The sequence below is a fragment of the Gymnoscopelus microlampas genome, assembly GCF_963454915.1.
Source record: "Gymnoscopelus microlampas genome assembly, chromosome: 8".
Classification (NCBI taxonomy): domain Eukaryota; kingdom Metazoa; phylum Chordata; class Actinopteri; order Myctophiformes; family Myctophidae; genus Gymnoscopelus; species Gymnoscopelus microlampas.
The window spans coordinates 22,450,360-22,473,227 of NC_139945.1; the positions used below are offsets into that span (position 1 = coordinate 22,450,360).

Consider the following 22,868-nt stretch of genomic DNA (forward strand, 5'->3'; position numbering starts at 1 on the left):
CAGTGGGGGGGGCGCCAGATCCAACCTAGCTCCCAGTGACAGCCCCAGAGCAGCAGCCACATTGCTAAACCTACACAGTCGCACTCAGAGAGAAAGAACTAGGAAACAGTGGGCCACACAATCACATTACAAACCAGGGGAGGCGACGCACAACAAGGAAAACAAAGGAGTTTGTCGTTCAACTCCAGCGTCCCAAAAAATTGGCCTTTTTTGTTGTTGTTGTGCAGATCCAGACAAATCGGAGGATCGAGGAGACCAAGTGAGAGGAACATCGTTCAAGAAGGTTTGATCTCGTGCTTATTTCATCTAAACTGTAGCCGTGGAGCCATTGTACTTTAAACTGGTGCTCATCACTAGCAGACGGAGATGCTAGCCTCCTAGCCTTGGCTAGTGGTGATGATGATGATGATGATGTTGAGCAGACATATTGGGGGGATTGTTGATGATGATGGTGATGATGGTGTTGGGGGGAACGATATGTGTGATGATCGCATGCTAACCAGACCCAACGTGCTGCTCGAAACGGCGATCCACGCCAGTGTTATCTGAGGCTGCTGCTCAGACATGTTCATGTGGTTTTAAGTTCATGTTGCTAGCAGTGGAGCTACGAGCCTGGACCACAGGCCTGCTGCTGGGAGGCAAAGCGCCAAGGATGTATCGGTGACGTCACGTAAACACTTGCGCTCTGTCTGTTTATGCCTGGTTTATACTTTATACTATTTATACTATACTGCCAGTCTAGCGCACTGAAAATAGCAGATCTATTTTAGATCTATTTTGGTAGTAAAATAAATAAATCATTAAGTTGCAAATGAGTATAATATAGAAACATAGCAAAGTAGCCTATGTAGCCTAGCCGCAAGCAACTCATAGATCCTATTTTTAATATCTGGAATCTAGAATTGCAATACCAACCCTTAGCCCATACATCCAAACAGAAAAGTCCTATCTGATTGTATTAAACGAGGTTTAGAAGATAGACAACGAAAGAGGATTATTCAAGCTATCCATACAGCTGCAATATTAGTGAGTTTAAAGGGCAAGAGTCAAGACCACTTTAGTAGATGTTTGGGTTGTGTAGTCATACTTGGCATGATGTAACTCCAAAGGTGGACAATACATACAAATAATTGCTCTTTTGATTTGAAATTGTGAATTCAAAATATGCTCCTCATTGACTTACATTGTACGGTGAAACAGCCTTAAAAGTGCACTCTTTTAGCACATAAACAAACTCAAACAAAGCTGATTCAGACAATATAGAACATCACAAAACCCAGTACTGATTGTTTTTTTTTTTATTAAAATGTCTACTTCCTGTTAATTGTGCTATTTTATTTAGTAAGACAACCTGTACTTGATCCGCGGATACGAATCTGCAAATAGTAAAATCAGCAGGAAGTTAACATTATTAAAAAACAAATAGTACTAGGTTTGGTGATGATCTATATAATCTGAAACAGCTTTGTTTGTGTTTGTTTACATGCTAAAAGAGTGCCTTTGAGAGCTGTTTCACCATACAATGTAAGTCAACGAAGAGCATATTTTGAATCATCAATATCTAATCAATGGAGCAATTGTTTTTGATTTCTTGTCCACCTTTAGCCTGGTAAACCCTCCCTCCGGAAATCTCATTTCCGAAATCAAATGGAAATGAGATTTCCGGAGGGAGGGTTTACCAGGCTAGTCCACCTTAGGAGTTACATCATGCCAAGGTAACTACACAACCCAAACCTCTACCAAAGTGGTCTTGCCCTTTTATGTCGTTTAATACAATCATATAGGACCTTTCTGTTTGGATGTATGGGCTGTCAAGGGTTAGTATTGCAACTCTTGATTCCAGATATTAAAAATAGGATCTAAGAGTTGCTTGCGGCTATGTTAATGCCAGATTTATACATGGTCATGGCCAGTGTCGCGCACTGAAAATAGAAGATGTACAAGCTTGTTACTAAAAACAATGAATAATACAAATTAAAATCAGTATAATTATAGAAAAATAAAGTATGTACACGTGTACATTATAGTCATGCAGAAAATAAGTTACATTTGTCATTTTAAATGTTAAAACAAGTCATTTTTTGTAGAGCATTTTGTTAGGGTCCAAGGGTCTGAATCTGAATCACTTCCGTTAGATGACGCTTAGATGTGACATCACTGACTCATCCTTGGTATGTTTATTGTTGCTACAGGCAGCACACACACACACACACACACACACACACACACACACACACACACACACACACACACACACACACACACACACACACACACACACACACGCACAAACCGCCACCAGCACTGTTGTTTGCTGGACAGTGATTTTTGAAATAGAATACGGGCCACGTTAGCTGAGAGCAGGTGAGACTGGCTGTTAGACAAGTGTAGAGGCACAGTCACTTTGCTCTGGACTTTTACCTAATGACAAAAACACTAGTGAATAGGTGAGCAAATTAAGTTAAGGATTGTTTTATTGCTGTGTGCATATAAGTTGTGTTGTTCACATCATCACATAGTTCTTTTAAAAATGTCTTTCTAGCTCATTATAAATCTGTGTGAAGAGTCAAGCCTGCATCTCTAATAATTTAACTCTGAGAGTGTAGAAATGTGACAGGTCCAATGGTCCATTTGGTTTACATGTGTACACTCTCTGAGTTACAAATGGATAAATTAACACTTGGGATTATGTGGGGAAGAAGTCTTGCAGAGTCCCTCCCAGCTCAAAGCCACCAGATTTCACATCAGAGTTGGGTGGTGAGGAAGGCAGCTGCTGTGCTGTTTAACCTGCCATATGTGGAGGCACCGAGGCAGGCGTCCTATTTGCGTCATGGACACTGAAGCAGGTCAGAATGCTGCCTGCTGTCTAGGAGATAGTCTGTGTGAAAGGCGGATTTGGCCACCTGGCGAAGTGGGAAGGAGGTGTGCGCCGCAGAGATTAATCAAGAATTAGCGAGGAAGAACTCTGCCGCCGGGCCGGCCGGCCACCGAGGGAGCAGAGTTCAGAGCGAGGACAGTCGAGTTTCTATTTCAGCGAGGTCACACGCATGACATGACACATCCGATATGAATGATGGACTGTCACTGCCACTTAAGTACTGCTTGGTTGTATTCCTGGCTCTAGTTCAGCGTTCTAAATGTGGACCCTCTGCCAAGACGTTACAGGGGGCGCCTTTTGACAGCAACAAGCTTTTGGTTTAGTTCAGTGGGTCTCATAAAGTGGGGTCTGGGGACCCTCACGGGTTCTTGTCCTCAAAGGGGTTCAAAGGGGTCAAAATGAGTAACAGTTTAGACACTACGGCACTGCCCTATTTAATTTTTTGTTTATTTGAAAATGGCCGTTCTACAAGTTCACAACAAATCTTGACACATTTTCTCTTATGGGGGTCCCCTGGAACAAACTTTAGGTAGGAAGGATGTAAAATTCCACTATTTTATAGTTGTTTACATTACGTTATCAATTGATCATTAATTAATTGATAATCTATGATTTTCCTGAGTGTCTGAATATCCCTTCTCAATAAAGGTCTATCTATAACATAAAAATCTAAATATAGCTTATGATATACAGAATACAACATGCGTGTTATAATTCCCTAATCAAATCATTGTTGTACCATTTGAGAAAGGGGAATTGTTGTAGTATAACATAAATGTAGCGTGAAATAGAATATAGAATATGAAATGGAATATATTATGTACCAGGCTACTATAAGAGTGAAAAAGCATTTAGCACTAACCACATTAACATAATCCCTCTGGTTGCAAAGGCAACGGTAAATCTGCCCTTGAGCAAGGCATATGAACCCAGATTCTGCTCCAGTGCAGCTGCTCAGTCAGCGGCCAACAGTGTAAAACTGTGGTTGTACTGGCAGCACCCAGTATAACAATATTTAACGGTGGTTGTACCAGCAGCTCCCAGTGTAACAGTATTTTAGACTGTGGTTGACTGGTTGTACTGGGCAGCTCCCAGTACAACAGTAGAAAAACGGTGGTTGTATTGGGCAGCTCCCACAGTGCAACAGTAGAAAACTGTGGTTGTACTATCAGCTGTATTGGGCAGCTCCCAGTATTACAGTAGAAAACTATGGTTATGTATTGGACAGCTCCCAGTATAACATTAGAAAACGGTGGTTGTATTGGGCAGCTCCCAGTATAACAATAGAAAACTGTGGTTGTATTGGGCAGCTCCCAGTAATAATAATTAGTTATCATTTTGTTAGTATTTTCTGTAATTTAATGCTGCATCAAGTCCATGCATGGAATCCATGCAATTCGGCATTACATAACTAATTAAATGCATTAGAAGGACAATGTCAGTCACCAGAACCAGAGACGTGCAAAGTAACTTTGACACTGGTTGACAAAGTCACTCATAACCTTGTCCCGTTGGCTACTTTTTAAAGGAATGTAGAATCAAATATGATTTATTGCCTTGTCATGAGGACTTTAATGCTGTAATAATACAGTAACAGCCACGCTATTATACAGTTGTTGAAATAGATGCAATCACAGGAATTAAACAAGAACAATGCACTAGCGAAGTTTCTTGGTGGAAATTGCATTTGCCATTACATTTGTTCTTCCATCCGGATTTGGCAAAAATATGCTGATTGGCAGAAGGAGTTTGTCTGTAAAAGCAAGGATATGTTTTCAATGAGTCTAACGTGGGTAACATGGAGTTTGAAGTTGAATGGGCTTATATAGGAGGGGGGCGTGTCGATCAAACGAATATGACATTTCCAAATATTGAAATGTATATTGAAAAACGGCCCTGGGTCAGGGTGCACACAAAAGTCAGAGTAGACATGAAAATGACCCCAGAAGTGTTTTAAAGTGAATCACCCTTGTTTAATAAGAAAAAAATCTTATTAGCAATTGATAATCAAATGATTGTTAACATCTTTAGTTCAGAGGTCACAGGAGACCAACAGTAAATAGGTCCATATCAGGCTATTGGCGCTCTATAAATCCATATTCAATGCACACACACACACACACACACACACACACACACACACACACACACACACACACACACACACACACACACACACACACACACACACACACACACACACACACACTGGCACACACCACTGGCACTTAAAGTTGTCTGACCATCCATCCTATCAGACAGATGCCTTTTATTTCTGAAGAAGAAACTTTGGTTTCTTTTCCTTCAGTTCTCAGAAGAGTTGACCCAGTCATCCCATTTGACCCTAGAGCTACTATCTGAGCTCAGAAGACGAATGTAGGGCCATATCAGCGCCGACACTTATCAGTGCTGGTGGTGATAAGTGTTGATATAGCATATGGGCCCACCCACACCAGAGACGCACCTAGTCCTGCACTAAGCTTAACGAGTTAAACCCTATACGTTTGCACAAATGGCTCAATTAGCCGATCTACAAGCTCACAACACATTGAGTTGTGAGCTTGTAGATCGGCTATCTTCACCAAATGTTCGCCTATTATTGCTGAATGTTCACCTATTATATGACATGCCCAGAATAGGGATGCTAGGACTAGGGTTTGTGTGGTTAATTGATATACTGTACATCGCAAGGGATTTTAAAGCTGCTAATGCGTCACATGTTGAGGTTACGGTTGATGGGCGGGCCAGGGAACGTGTGTGTCAGATAAAGTCTCCTGTAAAGTGACCTAGTTAGGGCCACATGGTGGCTGCATGAAAGGGACTCGACGGTTTCTGCTACTTCATCTTTATGAATTGGTTGGGTGTTGTATTAAGTTGTGTGTGTGTGTGTGTGTGTGTGTGTGTGTGTGTGTGTGTGTGGACTCATGATTCGAGTCTCTCATGGACTGACACATATGTTCATTGAGAAACTGTGTGTGTGAAACTCATGCCAGTGTTTACTTACTGTAGATAGGTTATAACCAGTGTTTGGGGGAGAGGGTCATGCAAAGGACGATATGAATTATGTCAGGGTTTAGGTACTGTTTCAGGTCACCTGGGAAAGGTCTGCTTTCTGTTCTTACAACCACAAATAAACGTGGGGAAGCAGCATTTCGTTTTTTTATGCACCACATATCTGGGACAAACTCAGTTTTAAACACAACTAAAGACCTTTCTGTTTGCTGCTGTCTTTTTGTTTTTGCTCTTTTCTTTTCTCCTCTGCACTGTAACTGTATCTATTTATAAGTACTTTTGTTTTATGCATCCTATTGTCATTTTATCATTTTATTACTGTGTTTCCTTTGCTTACAGCCTTGTAATGAGTGATCAGTCGGATGATAAAGATGAGAGAGACCTAAAATAAAAGTTATTTTGTTGAATGAATCTGTCATAAGTCTTCTATATCTAGGTGCGATAGATAGATCATGATTAATCGCCACATCCCACTGCCATTCATTTGTGATGGCAGTTAAGAAACACAGGACCTAGTAGACCTAGTTTCATGAGAGTGGGGTTAAGTGTTAACTTTGTAAGCTAGAAGTTCAAAGTGTCATCATCATCAAACGCCACATTGGCTGTTATCTACTCCTGCTATTCTTAAAATCGGGTTTCATCTGCCTCTGTCCAGACTTGTGTGATATCATCGTTATCTGAGCACAGTTGTGACTTATGAATCGTTGGTGAGTCATAGCCTGTATTTTAGTTCCCTCCTTTCTATCTCTGTGCTCTGTTTTATCGTGAGAGGATTCAGAGGAACTCGGTAAACCATAACTGGATTCTAGTAATGACAGATTAGATCCTCGGTGCTGACTGTTCCATAGTTAGCCAGCACTCTTGTTTTAAGTGTCCAAGATTAGCATATGCAGTACGTTACGCACTGCTGAAGTCTCAGGCCTTTGTTCTTCTCATATTCTCTCGCTACTGCTCATTATACAGAGTGAGTAATATGTTTCTATCTTTCTTAAGTTTACACGCCTCCTTTGAAGTCATCCTCATCTCCTGTCCTCCCAGGGCTCTGATCCGCCCTTTCTCGTCTTGCCCTGTCCCTTTAGGTGGACAGCGCGCTGCCTGGTCGCCCCCCCTGGTAACCATCCACCATGCCTTTCCCCTTCGGCAAGTCCCACAAGTCGCCAGCGGACATCGTCAAGAACCTGAAGGACAGCATGACGGTGTTGGAGAAGCATGACATCTCCGACAAGAAGGCAGAGAAGGTACTGTAGGCAGCGCTTCTTCTCACAGTTACATTCCTGCCAACCATTTCCAAGAGTGGAATTTCAAGGCCTCTCACAATTATATTACACTAGACCATACCCGGTCGGCGCATCCGTGGGGGGATATGCGCACATGATCTGGCAACCCGGGAGGCGACATTGTTTCACACATAAACGCTAATAAGAAGCTGAGATTTGATGAAATTGAAAAACGGGCTTCACAGTTAAGTTCAGATGGTAATGGTCAATGGCTGTGTGCAAAATCAGAGCAATTGCTCCAGCCACTGAGGAGAACCGGGTAGCTTCACTCACCACTCCAGACAGACTCACCTTACTAGAATTATAGTAGGATAATTGCCTGATGGCAATTATTTGAAATAATAACAATTATTTTGTATAATCGTCAGTATCGTTTCCGTTTCATCTGTATGAATTCATCTATTGAAAAATAGCGAAACCAGCCGATCTACACGTTGGGGGCTTTCAGAGCAGCTATTTCTGCTGTTTTTGGAAAGTATACAATTATTCAATGAATGGCCTGTTTTGCCCATACCAGCTCAGTGGCCTTGTGGTTAGTGAGACCAATCCCTGAGATTGGGAGGTCGGGGTTCAATCCATGGCCTAGTCATACCAAAGACTATAAAAATGGTACCCAACAACGCCCAGCATCAACGGTTGGATTCCCAAGTCCCTGCAACAGACTAGCGTCATGTCCAGGGGGTGTACTTGTACTTCAAGCCACCTCACGCTACAGAAACAGGAGATAGGCTCCTGACCTATGCGCTACATGGCTACTTACTGTTTTGGCCATAGTACATTACTTATTTTGATAATTAGTACCAAGCAGTCATCGTCAGTCATTTCTTTGTATATTTAATTATTTTGTCATATCTGCTCTGTGCAATATTTGTTTACAAAGTCTAAAAGGCAAACAGAAATGTCATTTTATTCGTTTTTTCTTGTTTAATGCCCCCAAAAACTATTAAATTGTTATTCGCAATTAGTTTTAAGACACTTTATCGTCAACTAAAATGTAATGATCCCCACAGACAGACATAACGATTGGCATCCCTACTGTGTAAATGTAATTATAGGAAAAAACTTTAAAACATTTTCAAACATTGCTAAAATAGCCAATCTACAAACTGTCAATGCATCTTGTCGCGACTTTTGTGTGGTAAGATGCCACTGTCATAAAGTATAAAATAGGGCATTTATTTTTAGAAAAAGATGAGATATGGAGAAGATACAGGTTTTCTGGTTAACAGCGACGAAATGCATTTTTGTCAATAAAGATGGAGAAGAATGAACTAATGTGTCTCTCTCCACTCCTCTGTCTGTCTCTGTCTGTCCAGGCCACAGAGGAGGTGTCGAAGAGCCTTGTGGCCATGAAGGAGATCCTGTACGGCACTAATGAGAAGGAGCCGCAGACGGAGGCGGTGGCCCAGCTGGCTCAAGAGCTCTACAACAGCGGCCTGCTCAGCACCCTCGTAGCAGACCTGCAGCTCATCGACTTTGAGGTGAGAGAACCAGTCCGCCCGGCAACACCGGGACAACAGTGATCTCGAATATGTACAGCTTATTATAAGCGACTTTGGGCTTGGTTTTCTGTGAAGTTGCTTGTAAACATTGGTAGTTGTGGGTTGCAGTATTTTTGGGCTTGTTTCTAACGTGTAGTTGCTTATTTGGGCTTGCTTCCTAATGTTGTTTAAACCAGTGGTTCTCAAACATTTTCATGTCAAGGAAACCCCACAAATTAATATAATTTGAACACGGACCTCCCATCTAAACATATTTTTGAGCCAGGGACCTCGTACCAGATTTGTGTTAAAATGTTTTTATAGAAATATTCAAAAAATGTCACTTTTTTTCCCAAGATTATTTTGAAACGCGTCACATGCGTTAAGAGCTTGTAGATTGTAGGTAGAGCTTGCAGGTTTAAAGTGACCTAGTTGCTCTGAGAGTGCACAAATGGAACCAGATGGACCCTTACGTGTCCATTTGGTAAAATCTGTTACAGACCAGCAAGATTCCATTTGATTCCTAACTATCAATACTTTAGGGCACCCCTGGAACCCCCTCAGTGACCCCTGGGGGTCTGCAGACCCCACTTTGAGAACCATTGTCATAGACGGAATGTAGCTCAAGGTGCCTCATACAAGATACAGTATAGATGAAGTAAACAGTACTGTTTTTGTTGTTGTTGAGTTTTGGGGCTGATGCCGATCCTGATTTTGATGATTCCTAGACCACTGATTAATTATTTTTTGATGGACATTTTATGAACAAGCAAGTACGAAAATACAAAATAAACATAAACCGAACTTTAATTTATTTAACCACTAAAGCCTTATTCCAAAATGGCTGATCTACACGTTCTTGTTAACCTGCAATTTTTTAAAACTTTAATAATGTTTGAAATGTTTTGAAACAGTTTTGAAACTTTTCAAATAGGGACTCCAGGTTGAAAGTGGTAAAGAATTGGTACACATTGGTTGCATAATTGCCCATACCGATGACATCAAACAAGTCAAATAATGGCTGATATAATGTATATATATATAGCCAGACCAATATATCGGTCTGGCTCTTGTGAACAAACCTCAAGAAAAACGTGTTTGCATGCTTGCCTACGTGGATTTAGCATACAATGGGAGAGGTGAGACCGCGTGTGAGGCAACATAAGTCTATCTCACGTAGACTGGAGGGAGGACTGCGTTATGCGCAAGCCGAGTTGAGACACACTTCTTTAGAAATGTAACGTGCAGGTGGACAGATGCTGGATTGCACCTGACTGAGTGCCTCACATTTGGATACGTTGGCATGCACATGTCTCGCCCTGCAATACGTCAGAACTGGGCTGTGTGTGTGTGCTAGCTACTGCTGTGGGCTCTCGTGAGTCACTCCATCACACGATGAGTCACCGTGTCGTGCTGTCTGTCTCAGCGTCTTTTACTCTGCATTGGAACAGGAAAGGATACCAATTAATTATCGCATGAGACCACATATCATGCAATTAGTACGGGAAAGTACATTGACCAGATTGATATTGTCACTGCACAGGTGTCGCCTGCTCATCTCTCACAGCTACGTGACGTCTGTCCCCGTTATCTGGAGAAAGCATCTGCCTTCCTTCACGCTACTGATGCAACGCTGCATTTGAAAACAGATTTCGCAGCAGAAGGATAGACATTGAATATGCAAGTCTTTTGCCACCCAGTGGTGCTAATTGACATATTAAAATGCAGTTTCCAGCCAACAACTCAAAACGAGATGTAATATGTCAACCTTCTCCGCTTTCACTGCCTTGATACCAATCTTAAAGCTCAAGTTCGTGGGTTATCATCCTTTTTAAGTGTATTTATCTGAACCTCACTCATCAAAGCTTGTCTACATCACCGGGTCGGTTTCTTTTTTAAGATGTCTAGAACAGTGTTTGTCTGTGCGTGTCCGTCCCCACAAAAGTAGACCATCACAGCTCATGCCGCTACATGTATAACACCACGAAGCTGAACCACATTTAGCCATGAAACAGCCTGAAATGCCTTGTGAAGGGAAAGTGAAACTTATGAAGCATGAGAAAGTTGGGTTGTTGTTGAAAATCCATCCATGAATGAAGAATTTGCTTTTTTTGTTGAATTCCTGCCTTAGTTAACGCCAACATAGTCATTTTCATTCATTGTGAAACACTTCTGTTGTTATTGGTATTATTGTTTCGTTGCTGTCGGGCAGAAACCTCTTATCTCCATATTCTAACTATTTGTGTTTTTTCGTAAATTAACGCCCTACTTGATCATACTACAGTGTCACACTAAAGCATCAAAAGTAGCAGATCCACGAGCTCGAAACGCGGCGCCTAGCATTTTGAGCTTGTAGATCTGCCACTTTTGTTACTTTTGAATTTGAGTTAGTTATGAGGTTTCCACCTGATAGAGACGATTTATATCTATTTCCATTCAGCCAAGTGAGGCGTAGACCATCACCACTCTAGTCAACATTGTGTGGCTTTGCCACTGGACTCTGCATTGTGGTTTGTGCAGCTTCGTTCACAAACTGCACACATAGCAACTTAATGTCAATTGCTAATGATCGAACAGGGATGCCGAGTCATTATTAGACACCTTTTTATCCTTTTTAATTGAACTTGAAATGCCTTAAAAATACAAAAGGAATCACTCCAGGAATCACTACTTTAATTAAAATGTTTAATAAATATTCATATATAAGGCCAAAAATGTATGGTTTTATTTGAAGATATTCTTTATTTCCACTTTGTAATTGCACTATATGCACTAACTTGCACTATAAATAACTATAAATAACCACCATGAAATGGGGTTGTGGCATAAAAACGTTTGAGAACCCCTGCTGTATTGGATAAGACATGGATAGCCTCCGCTGTTTGTGTCTGGTATAGTCTTTGCAGAAAACGTTGTAAATGTTTCGGTCATCAAAACCTGAGCATGGATCCCAGTGATCTTGGATAACTGAGGTTGGCCTGTGTTGTGTCTGTGTGTGGCCAACAGGGGAAGAAGGATGTGGCTCAGATCTTTAACAACATCCTGAGGCGTCAGATCGGCACCCGGACGCCCACGGTGGAGTACCTCTGCACCCAACAGAACATCCTCTTTATGCTGCTGAAGGGGTGAGGAGACGCACCTGCGCGCAGGCACACACGCACGCACGCACGCACGCACGCACGCACGCACGCACGCACGCACACACACACACACACACACACTGAATACAGCCTCTCATTTCTATATGAACGGTATCAGAATTTCCAACATTCCGACTCGGTGCCATGAAAAACACTTGAACCCTAGCGTCTCTTTTTGGACATGTCATAACAGGTGAACAACATTCTATGAAAATATCTGAACATTAGACAAAAATAGCATATCTACAAGTTGTGGGCTACTGGGCTTGTAGGTCGGCTATTTGCGGTGAAGAGATTTGGCATAGAGGGAAAAGATTTGGGGGTCAAGGAAAAGACCACTGGGGGACCCTGGTCAAATGAGTATATTATAGTAGTTAAGGAATGAAAGGTTCTCTCGCTGAGTATGTAATGGTTCTAACTCTATAAGAGACCAAAATTGCATTTCTTTGAAAAGTTTGGCCTGTAACATGCCCAAAATATGGACACCAAGGTTGAAAGAGTCTCAGCTAACCAAGCAATCAATCTTGTATAAAATATTGGCCACACATATTTTCAAATGTAAAATTGCCTGGATTACTGATGGGGAAGTGGTTCACCCCGACATCACCATTGGTTTTGTCTAGACCCCATTGGAAATAAGCAGGTTAATCCATAATTCGATTAATACATTAAGACCGGGAAGGGAACGCATGCGTGCCATTTTAGATTTCTTTTGCTATTCAAAAATAGCAGATATATAAGCTCATAGTGAGTGCCGCGCTATGAGCTTGTAGATCTGCTATTTTTTTTAAAGAAATCGTGAAAATGTGTGCAAATCTTTGAATATATATATATACATTTTAACTGAAGTCTTTGCTTCTGGGGGTCCCTGGAACAAAATATTTTTGAGATGGGGGTCCACGGACAAATACATATCATTTTGGGTGGCCCATGACATGACAAGTTTGAGAACCACTTATTATAGCAACATCATTTTTTGTTGCGAACGCGGAAGGAGGCGCGCCAAAGGCGCGCCTCCGCCCAAGTGGAGCTTACTATGAAAGTCTGCTCGGCTTGTGTGTGTCTGTGTGCAGTGCACTGCCTGGGTGCGGCCGACAGAGTGCGCCAGAGTGCAGCTACAGTCAAAACACAAACACCCACCCACACACACACACACACACACACACACACACACACACACACACACACACACACACACACACACACACACACACACACACACACACACACACACACACACACAGTCCGTAAATACACAATATTTTCGAGCGGCGTTCGCTTCCAGCGTTCGCGCGTCTTACTTGTCTAAAAAAAAAACTGGATTTAGAAGACATTCATTTTGTAGAATCCCCAGAAGCAAAGATTTGAGTTAAAAAATATATATATTCAAAGGTTTGTGCAAAATGTTCACGATTTAAAAAAAATAGCAGCTCTACAAGCGCATAGCGCGGCACTCTGTGCTTTTTAAGAAATCTTAAAATGATGCTTTCCCGATCTTAAAGGGTTAATCAAAAAACTATCTACCGGTAGATCGTCTCTGTCGGGTGGAAACCTCATATGTCCAAAACTGTTACTTTTCAGGATTCAAATTCAAAAATATCAAAAGCAGCAGATCTATGAGCTCTTTCCTACTTTTGCTGCTTTTGTTTGACGCTGTCGTATGATCAAGTAGGAGGAGGGCATTCATTTTCGAAAGAACACAAAAGGTTATAATATGGAGATAAGAGTTTTCTCCCCGAAAACAACGAATGGATAGTTGCAGTCCTAGTCATTTTTTTGGTAGTGCGGTTACTGTACTTATGTGTTGAGTGAATGTGCGTGTGCATGGCTGAGTGAGAGTCAGCCCTATTGACAGTGGTGGAAAAAGTACCCAAATTCTTTACTTAAGTAAAAGTACCAATACTGCAATATAGAAGTACTCTGTTACAAGTAAAAGTCCGGAATTCAAAATTTTACTTGAGTAAAAGTAGAAAAGTATTGGCATCAAAATGTACTTAAAGTACCAAAAGTAAGTACTAAAGTGTTTGAAAATAGCAGATCTACAAGCTCACAACGCGTCGCGATGCGACGCGTTGTGAGCTTGTAGATCTGCTATTTTCAAATAGCCTATGTATAAAATAGGGCTAAAGTGGTTTCATAATATCATAATTTGTATCTGAAAAGTAACTAGTACAGTAACTAAAGTTTTCAAATAATTGTAGTGGAGTAAAAGTACAATATTTGCCTCTGAGATGTAGTGGAGTAGAAGTAAAAGTATTGGAAATTGGACATACGCAAGTAAAGTACAAATACCTCAGAATTGTACTTAAGTACAGTACTTAAGTAAATGTACTTAGTTACTTTCCACCCCTGAATGCTAACTGGAGCCTGTGTTGTTGCTGTGTCCAGGTACGAGTCTCCGGAGATCGCCCTGAACTGCGGCATCATGTTGAGAGAGTGCATCAGACATGAGCCGCTGGCCAAGATCACCCTGTGGTCAGAGCAGTTCTACGACTTCTTCAGATATGTGGAGATGTCTACTTTCGACATTGCCTCAGATGCATTTGCCACTTTTAAAGTGAGTATGCTGCTTTGCTACGGCAGCTGCTTGACCTGAAGAACTTTACATATTAATCAGGCCTGTATGCGTTCTGGTTTTAATTAACGCTCTGAACATCTGCCACTGTTAGGCCTCATTTTCCTGGATTTTGCACAGGGGTTTTTAACCCATTAAGACCTGGAACTGTGCCATTTTTAGATTTGAGCTAAAAAGCATTATTTTACACTTTGGGCTATTCAAAAATAGCAGATATACTATATAAGCTCATGGCGCGGCACCGAGTGCCGCGCTATGAGCTTGTAGATCTGCTATTTTTGAAAAATCATGAAAATGTGTGCAAATCTTTGAATATATATATATATTTTAAAGCAAACATTTTTAACTCAAATTGTTGCTTCTGGGGGTCCCTGGAACAAAATATTTTTAATGGGGGTCCGCGGCCAAATACATATCATTTTGGGGTTCCTTGACATGAAAAAGTTTGAGCACCACTGATATAGAAACATACGTTTTTCAGAAAACTGTTGAGATTTAGGAGACATGTAGAATCGGCTTCAGGTCTCAATGGGTTAAAGGTGTACGTATGGAGTCACAAGTCTCAATCTCTATAGACCTACTGTGCTGTATATTGCAAAAAACAACAATAATTAGGTAATGGCATACTAATTTCTAAAATTCCCTGCCTGACAAACTACTACAGTGGTTGACATTTGCAGTTGTCTGTAGCAGACATTATGTAATAATAATAATAATAAACTTTATTTGTATAGCACCTTTCATGACATGAAATGCAGCGCAAAGTGCTTTACAGAGCAAGAATACAGTTACAACCAATTTAACAATGAAGCAAACAATGTAGGGTGAGTTAACCCATTAAGACCTGGAACTGTGTCATTTTTAGATTTGAGCTAAAAAGCATTATTTTACACTTTGGGCTATTCAAAAATAGCAGATATACAAGCTCATAGCGCGGCACCGAGTGCCGCGCTATGAGCTTGTAGATCTGCTATTTTTGAAAAATCGTGAAAATGTGTGCAAATCTTTGAATATATATATATATTTTTAACTCAAATCGTTGCCTCTGGGGGTCCCTGGAACAAAATATTTTGATGGGGGTCCGCAGCCAAATACATATCATTTTGGGGGTCCTTGACATGAAAAAGATTGAGCACCACTGATATAGAAACATACGTTTTTCAGAATACTGTTGAGATTCAGGAGACATGTAGAATCGGCTTCAGGTCTTAATGGGTTAACCGCCTTCCAAGGCTGGTGTGAGCACCCAGCGCCAGACAGTGAAAACCACCATTGCTTTCACGTCTTATTATAGGCTGCCAGCTAATAATAATACAAGAATAGAATAAGTAAATACTTCAAAATAACGAAGAATTAGTCAATAATTGAATATGAATAATAAAGGTAAGATTACTTCTATCTGAGGAGAAATATTTTATCACATCAAACAATAATTGTTAATAATAGTTGTTTTTGATATAATTCCTGTTGACCGTATCATTCTGCATGTACCTTGGCTATTAGAGCCATCAATGGTTAGGTTGGTTGTCATCTGTGACACTGGACATGGCATGATGATGAGCAGGGAGTTTTAATCCTCTGGCGTCTAGCATTTTCTCATATAATGCAATTTTGGGTCATGGCCGACTTGGAAGGAAGAAACCATTTGAACCACCTGAAGTCTGTTTTTGTGACTCACTCTCCTGTGTTTTGTATTTCCAGGACTTGCTCACAAGACACAAGCTACTGAGCGCCGAGTACCTGGAGCAGAATTACGATAAGGTAAGAAGACCAGGCTGACCTGAAACCTGATGAGGCTGCATTGCTATGTTGTACCACTTAAAGCCCTATTTCATACTTTGGCGTATGAGAGAAATAGCCGATCTAAAAGCTCACAACACTGTGACTCGCGGTGAGCTTGTAGATCAGCTATATTTGCTACTTGTTTCACATTTTTGAAAGCATTCACCTGTAATGACATGCCCAAAATGGAGCTGCCAGGTTGAAAGTCGTTTATAGAAATGTTCACAGTTTTCTCTCATGCAGTTTTAATGAGTATTCGTTTATTGTGCCAGAGGCAGCTTTCAAAGTGGCACAGGTAGCATGGCGTGAATCTCACTTGCCTGCCAAGAGAATAGCTTACAACTTAAAAGGAGCTACATCAAAGCCATCTCAACAAACCTCTACCATGTCACAACCTTTGTACTTCCTTGTTGTTAACTGTGGATTCCAGTCACACATGAATGGTCATACATTCATTGATTGATTGACTGATTGTCCGTCTTTAGACTAAACTATTTCCTATTGTCAGTACGAGCCAGATCACATACAGACCCTAAAACAACATGCAATGTATCATACACAATACTACATTTTAAATTAGTCATTTTAGTTTGGTGCCTTGCCTCTTTTATAATGTTTTATTAATTATCTGGGGGCATCTCACATTTAAACATATCTTCTAGGGCATTGTGTATCTCTCTCCAATTACCAAACATGGTAATGATTTGCCTTTTGGTTTCCACAATTTCTTCAGTAAACTTGGGTTACTAACGTAGTGGGATTTCCGATAACTTATCAAGCTTTTTCAGTGGTTCCTTGCTTCAATATGTACTGTGTGACTTGTTATTTTTCTATTTTCTAAATTTATTTTAAGTATAATAAACGGTTTAAAACCAGGACACTTTTGCCCTGCGATATCCAAAATCTCAGACAATATCTAGTTCCATATCACCACAATATTGATATAATATCAATACATTTTCCAGCCCTAAAAGCAAACTTGAAGTCATTCATGACTTCTTCATGAACTTACGATGTGTTTCACCAATTCTATGCAAATGAGCAGGATATTGTGACAGTGGCTGAATGCTTACAACATCAAACCAGGCATTTGAGACGTCATGTGTGGTCTCTGAGCACAAAGTCCCTGTGACTGTGGGTGGAGAGCACTTATTATCTTGTCATTGTGTTTAGAAACAAGACGCATAATACTGCATGACACATTTTAGGCTTTGCTCAGACTGCAGGCAAATCCCATTTGTTTCTGAAATATTGACTGTCCACGCTGTAATTTGCAATTGATCAGATTCAGATGTGTGTATTCAGACATTGATAGGTCAACAGAAATGCAGATGGGTCAATGGTAATGCTTAACAAGTTATAATGGCCGAAAATAGCCAATCTCCAAGCTCACAACACTGTGATGTGAGCTTGTAGACTATATTCGGCGATTGACACTCTGGTAAAATAAAGTATAAATCTGACTTCGGCGTCCAAGTGTCCAGGCTGAGACTTGAATCGCATTTCAAATCTGGATTGGACAAAAATCTGATTTGGGCTACCAGTGGGTTACATAGCATAAAAGATTATATTTTCTGTCCTCTCTCTCTCTCTCTCTCTCTCTCTCTCTCTGTATGTCTCTCTCTATCCCTGTCTCTCCAGTTCTTTAGTGAATATGAGAAGTTACTCCACTCGGAGAACTACGTGACTAAAAGGCAATCCCTCAAGGTAAGGGTTAGGGCTTAGTGCTATAGCAAACGGCTCATATCTTGAGGTACGCATCTTTTCTAGAGAGTTATTTTTAGACGAGGGATGGTTTCTTGCAGTGTTGGGTTTCTGAAAGTACCGTCTCATTGTTAATGATGAAGCGCCATCTTGTGGACAGAGCAGATTGCGTAACGTATTTCAGTCGGTGCCCTCTGAAATATTTGCTTGATAAGCAGCATGCCTGTGATGCTACATTTAACTCCTGCTTTCATCGCCGTTTGAATATTAATATAGATGTAATTTATGTGTAAGGGCATCGCCTGCCAGCACAAGAACCTGGCTTGAAATGAATCTGTGTCATTTTGTGTCATCCGGGACAACGCTCCACGTGTCCCAGACTGTGGAACAGTTAGAACCTCAGATTCACTCCCAATTTCCCCGCAGTAATCTGAAGACTCACCTCTTCAGACGCTAGCCCGTAGCACTTGACCTAGCCATGACGACCATGCAGACTTATTATGCAACGGTTAAAATGTAATTCAGATGGCATGTTATTTAGACAGATGCTAGTTGTTTACCTGGTATCCTATAGTCTCTATAGTTTCAATGTACAGATTATCTTTTGATATATTGTTTAGACTGATACTAGGTTCTTGGCTTACCTATGATCCTAGTTCAGGGGTCTTCAACGTTTTCAGGCCAAGGACCCCCTAACTGAGAGAGAGATGAAGCAAGGACCCCCTACTCTATATTGTATAAAATTGTGTTTCAGATTAAAGGTAATTTTTGAGCGGTGTAGCCGCTCCTATAAGTGGGGTTGGGACACCTCATTAGTACACCCTTCGCTGTACTGTGATTGGCTCATAATAGCATACCCCTCTACATTAGTACACCCCTAGCTGTACTGTGATTGGCTGACTATTGGCTGACTCTATTCAGCACTGTGATTGGCTAGCGAGACACATGATGAAATGAATAACCTATGCACTTAAAAAAAAACATTTTTTTTTAAGTGAGCTTCCATCACTGTGATGACCACACCGCTCACTTCACACTGGGTGTGATTTTTTTTACTTAGTCTGCTCTTTTTTCCATCTACACCTATAGCCTTTGCCAAAAATAGCCGATCTACAAGCTCTCAACGCCTCGCAGAGCGAGGCGTTGAGAGCTTGTGGATCTGCTATTTTCGGCTAATGTTCCCCCCTCAGAAAAGGAATTCTAGGGTTCAAGTGGTTAATGTAAAAAAAACTAAATCCTATCACAAACAGATTTGGCGGACCCCCTATAGTAGCTCTGAGGACCCCCTAGGGGTCCCGGACCCCCTGTTGAAGACCCCTGTCCTAGTTTGCTGAGGCTCTACACTGTCTCTCTGCATTTGATGTATATGTATTACCGTGCTTATTTTAAGTCGCTCTGGATGAAGAGCGTCTGCTAAATGCCTAAATTGTACGGGTCCATTTGGTTCCATTTGTACACTGTCACTGAGTTAAATTAACACTGAGGATTTTGCAATGTAGTTAAGAGTCCAAGGGATAAAGAATTGTATCAAATGGTGAACATGAAATTGTTTTGAGAAGCAAACATTTGTCTCATTTGCTTCATGCCTAATGTTTTCTTACTCTGAATCACTGTAGTTGCTGGGAGAGCTGCTTCTGGATCGGCATAATTTCACCATCATGACGAAATACATCAGCAAGCCAGAGAACCTGAAACTAATGATGAACCTACTACGGGACAAAAGCCGCAACATTCAGTTTGAGGCTTTCCATGTTTTTAAGGTAAAACAATACAGTGGAGATGTATTAATTGTCCTAATAGTTAGTAATACCATGTAATAATAATAATAATCATCATAAAAAGAGTATTAATATTGCCAATTATATTACAATTATTAAGGTCATTACACACCGGCGATTATGCGAATATACGCAAAATTCGGACTCGTTCCGAATAATTGAAAGACGCTTTTTCGCTTCGCTTTTTCGCTCCATGGAAGCTTGCATTGACTTTATAAGGTTTAACAAAAAAAACGTATTATTCGCATGAAAAAATCTCCCCCGGTGTGTAAGGAGCTTTACTGCTGAACTACAATATCCTGGAGGAATGTGAATTTTTCTAATTGTTATTGGTAATGTATATAATAATCATCTTATAAATGTATATAATTATTAAAGGAGCACATCACCAATTTGCAACCGCATCTTTATAAAATTGGTCCTCACTAGTGCTCATTATGAATTGGTACCATTTCCGTCTAATCACTCTGTGTCCCAGAGATCAGAAACCTGCCTACAAATGACATCCTCGATGGGGATTCTGAGCAAATAGAAACTACAGCTTTCTCTTATTGGAAAGTTAGCACACGGAAACAGAAGCCATTGTTCTTGCATCAATGAAAATCCAAACAATTTGCCCTACCTGCCTACCGATGACGTCACTGGTAGGCAGGTTTCTGAACTGTCAACACAGCTATTGTGAGACACAGAGCGTGTGGACAGAAATGGTGCCACATTATAATGAGCGTTATTGATCACCCATTTTCAGCCTTATCTTCATATACTTGGTCAAGTGCTCCATTAACACATTCCATGCCAGAGTTTAATATCATAATGTACTCACCACTGCCAGCGGTTTATTGTTGTTATTTAGTTTTTTTCACCTCGCCACAGACCTCGCTAAATACCTTATGATCGCGAGTTCAACTGTTTGTAGACACAGGGTAGCTGTGTGAGTGTCCCAGAGAAGAAATTTTCAATCGGCGACATTCCATTTTGCAGTAGTCGCAGTTTCTAAAAAAACGTTTTAAACAGCGTTCAGCGCGGAGAAAAACAACACCGAGATAATGGCGATTTAGCGGAAGCTTTAGAGTGGCGGCGGATGGGAACGAAAATCTTCGATTGACATTCATTTCCGTTTCCGGGTGTGCTACAATGAAATGTGTCACTGCGAGAGAGTGCTACAATGAAATGTGTCACTGCGAGAGAGTGCTACAATGAAATGTGTCACTGTGAGAGAGTGCTACAATGAAATGTGTCACTGTGAGAGAGTGCTACAATGAAATGTGTCACTGCGAGACAAAAAAAAAAGAAAAGACCACTTTGCGTAGATCTACGCGACTGGCACGCTGCGCTGTTATTTAGGTTCGCGTAGATCTACGCGATTGGCACGCGATGGGTTAAGCACAAGCATTAGAATTATCCCCAGCCAGCATTATCTCGGACCAACACAGACGTTTGCGTGTGTGTTTTCTTCTCCAGGTGTTCGTGGCCAACCCCAACAAGACGCAGCCCATCCTGGACATCCTGCTGAAGAACCAGACCAAACTCATCGAGTTTCTCAGCAAGTTCCAGAACGACAGGACCGAGGACGAACAGTTCAACGACGAAAAGACCTACCTGGTCAAACAAATCAGGGACCTGAAGAGACCTGCCCCCCAGGAGGCCTGAGGGCCGGGGGGAGGGGTGGGGTGGGGTGGGTGGGGTGGGCGAGGGGGCAGGGGGACAGGGACAGGAGGAGGAGCAACCAGGACCATTTAATCTGGATTCAGGTCCAGATCCGAGTCTTGCTTAATGGACGACCCCCCCAGCAGCTGCTGTTTCTGGTTTCCGAGGAAACAAAAATGGAAAACCGACAAAAACAAACTTAACATGCCCGTATCTACTCATCAGGAAGTTGCCAACTCCTCTGCTCCTCAGTGGACATTTTGATTATTATTTTTTGTTGTCTTTCTTTTTCTTTTCTTTTCTTTTTCTTTTTTCAGTTTTTCCTTCAAAACGAAATAAGAGAAAATAATAGATGCTGCTGCTTTCTTGCACATTGAGACGTGTTAACGTTATATCATTAATGACGCAACAGTCCTTCAAATGTCAAGTTAAAAAAAAGAGAATTTCAACACATTTAACATTATGCAGACTTCCTGGTAGAGAGACACAAACATGCGCGCTCGCACACACACACACACACACACACACACACACACACACACACACACACACACACACACACACACACAGACGCACATAGACTCACAAGAATAATGGGCTAAAACCTTGCGACAGGTACTAGCAAGTTGAACATTGGGGGGTTTTTGTTGCATGCCTTGAAATGTGACGGATTCCACGGCTGTACCCGGCCACAGCGCCGAGGCAGCCTCGCCAAGTCTGGCTCCCATGTTCAGTGCCACAGACTCGGGCACGCACACGCATCGCCCCCCCCCAACAGCTACTATTCGCATTTATGCCTTCATCCAGTGACGCGTTTCTTAAACTGGGTCTCAAGACGACGTCATATAGAACCATTCAGCCAGTGGCGTGCACAGACATTTTGAGGGGCAGGTGCTCAAGTAAATTATACTTTTTTTTTGTTTACTTGGTCTGCTCTTTTTTCCCTCTACACCTATACCTCTTTGCCAAAAATAGCCGATCTACAAGCCCACAACGCCTCGCGCTGCGAGGCGTTGTAGATCTGCTATTTTTGGCTAAAGTTCTCCTCAGAAAAGGGATGCTAGGTTTCGAGTGGTTATGGTAAAAAGAAAAATCATATCACATAAAGATTTGGCGGACCCCCTGTAGTAACTCTGAGGACCCCCTAGGGGTCCCGGACCCCCTGTTGAAGACCCCTGCTGTAAACTGGAAAAAAAAAAAAACATTTTTTTTTTCTCTTTTTTTCAAAAGGGCACTTCTGGTCAAGAGGGCAAAGGGCAGGTGCTCTAGCACCACCTAGAGTCTATCTGTGCACGTCCCTGCATTCAGCTCCCGTGTGCTTTGTAACGACACAGCACTTGAAAGCACATGAGGAAAATGTAGGGAGCGATGCTAGGTATTATTTTGGTACAGCCTGAGAGTTGGGTCTTTTTTTTCTGGGACAGGGTGAAACATGTACATATGCCTTGTTTTTTTTTTTGCTCTCTAGATTTTGTTTAACCTTGACATTATGAATATATATATTATATATATTACCTTAAACATCTTGTTTTTGGTTAGTTTATAATCAAATCTATTTTTTTTGCATTTAATTTTACTGCTGAAATGGTTGCTG

General features: G+C 41.3%; 1 protein-coding gene across 1 annotated transcript; it reads left to right on the forward strand.

The window, feature by feature from the left end:
• Positions 1-31: 31 nt before the first annotated feature.
• cab39 (calcium binding protein 39) lies at positions 32-21,277 on the forward strand (the record flags this gene model as incomplete). Its single annotated transcript, XM_084063923.1, has 9 exons — positions 32-283; positions 6,970-7,128; positions 8,484-8,648; positions 11,655-11,773; positions 14,177-14,345; positions 16,065-16,124; positions 17,787-17,852; positions 19,466-19,609; positions 21,089-21,277. The coding sequence occupies exons 2-9, from the start codon at positions 7,015-7,017 to the stop codon at positions 21,275-21,277; spliced, it is 1,026 nt and encodes a 341-aa protein (XP_083920049.1). The 5' UTR covers positions 32-283; positions 6,970-7,014.
• Positions 21,278-22,868: the final 1,591 nt, after the last annotated feature.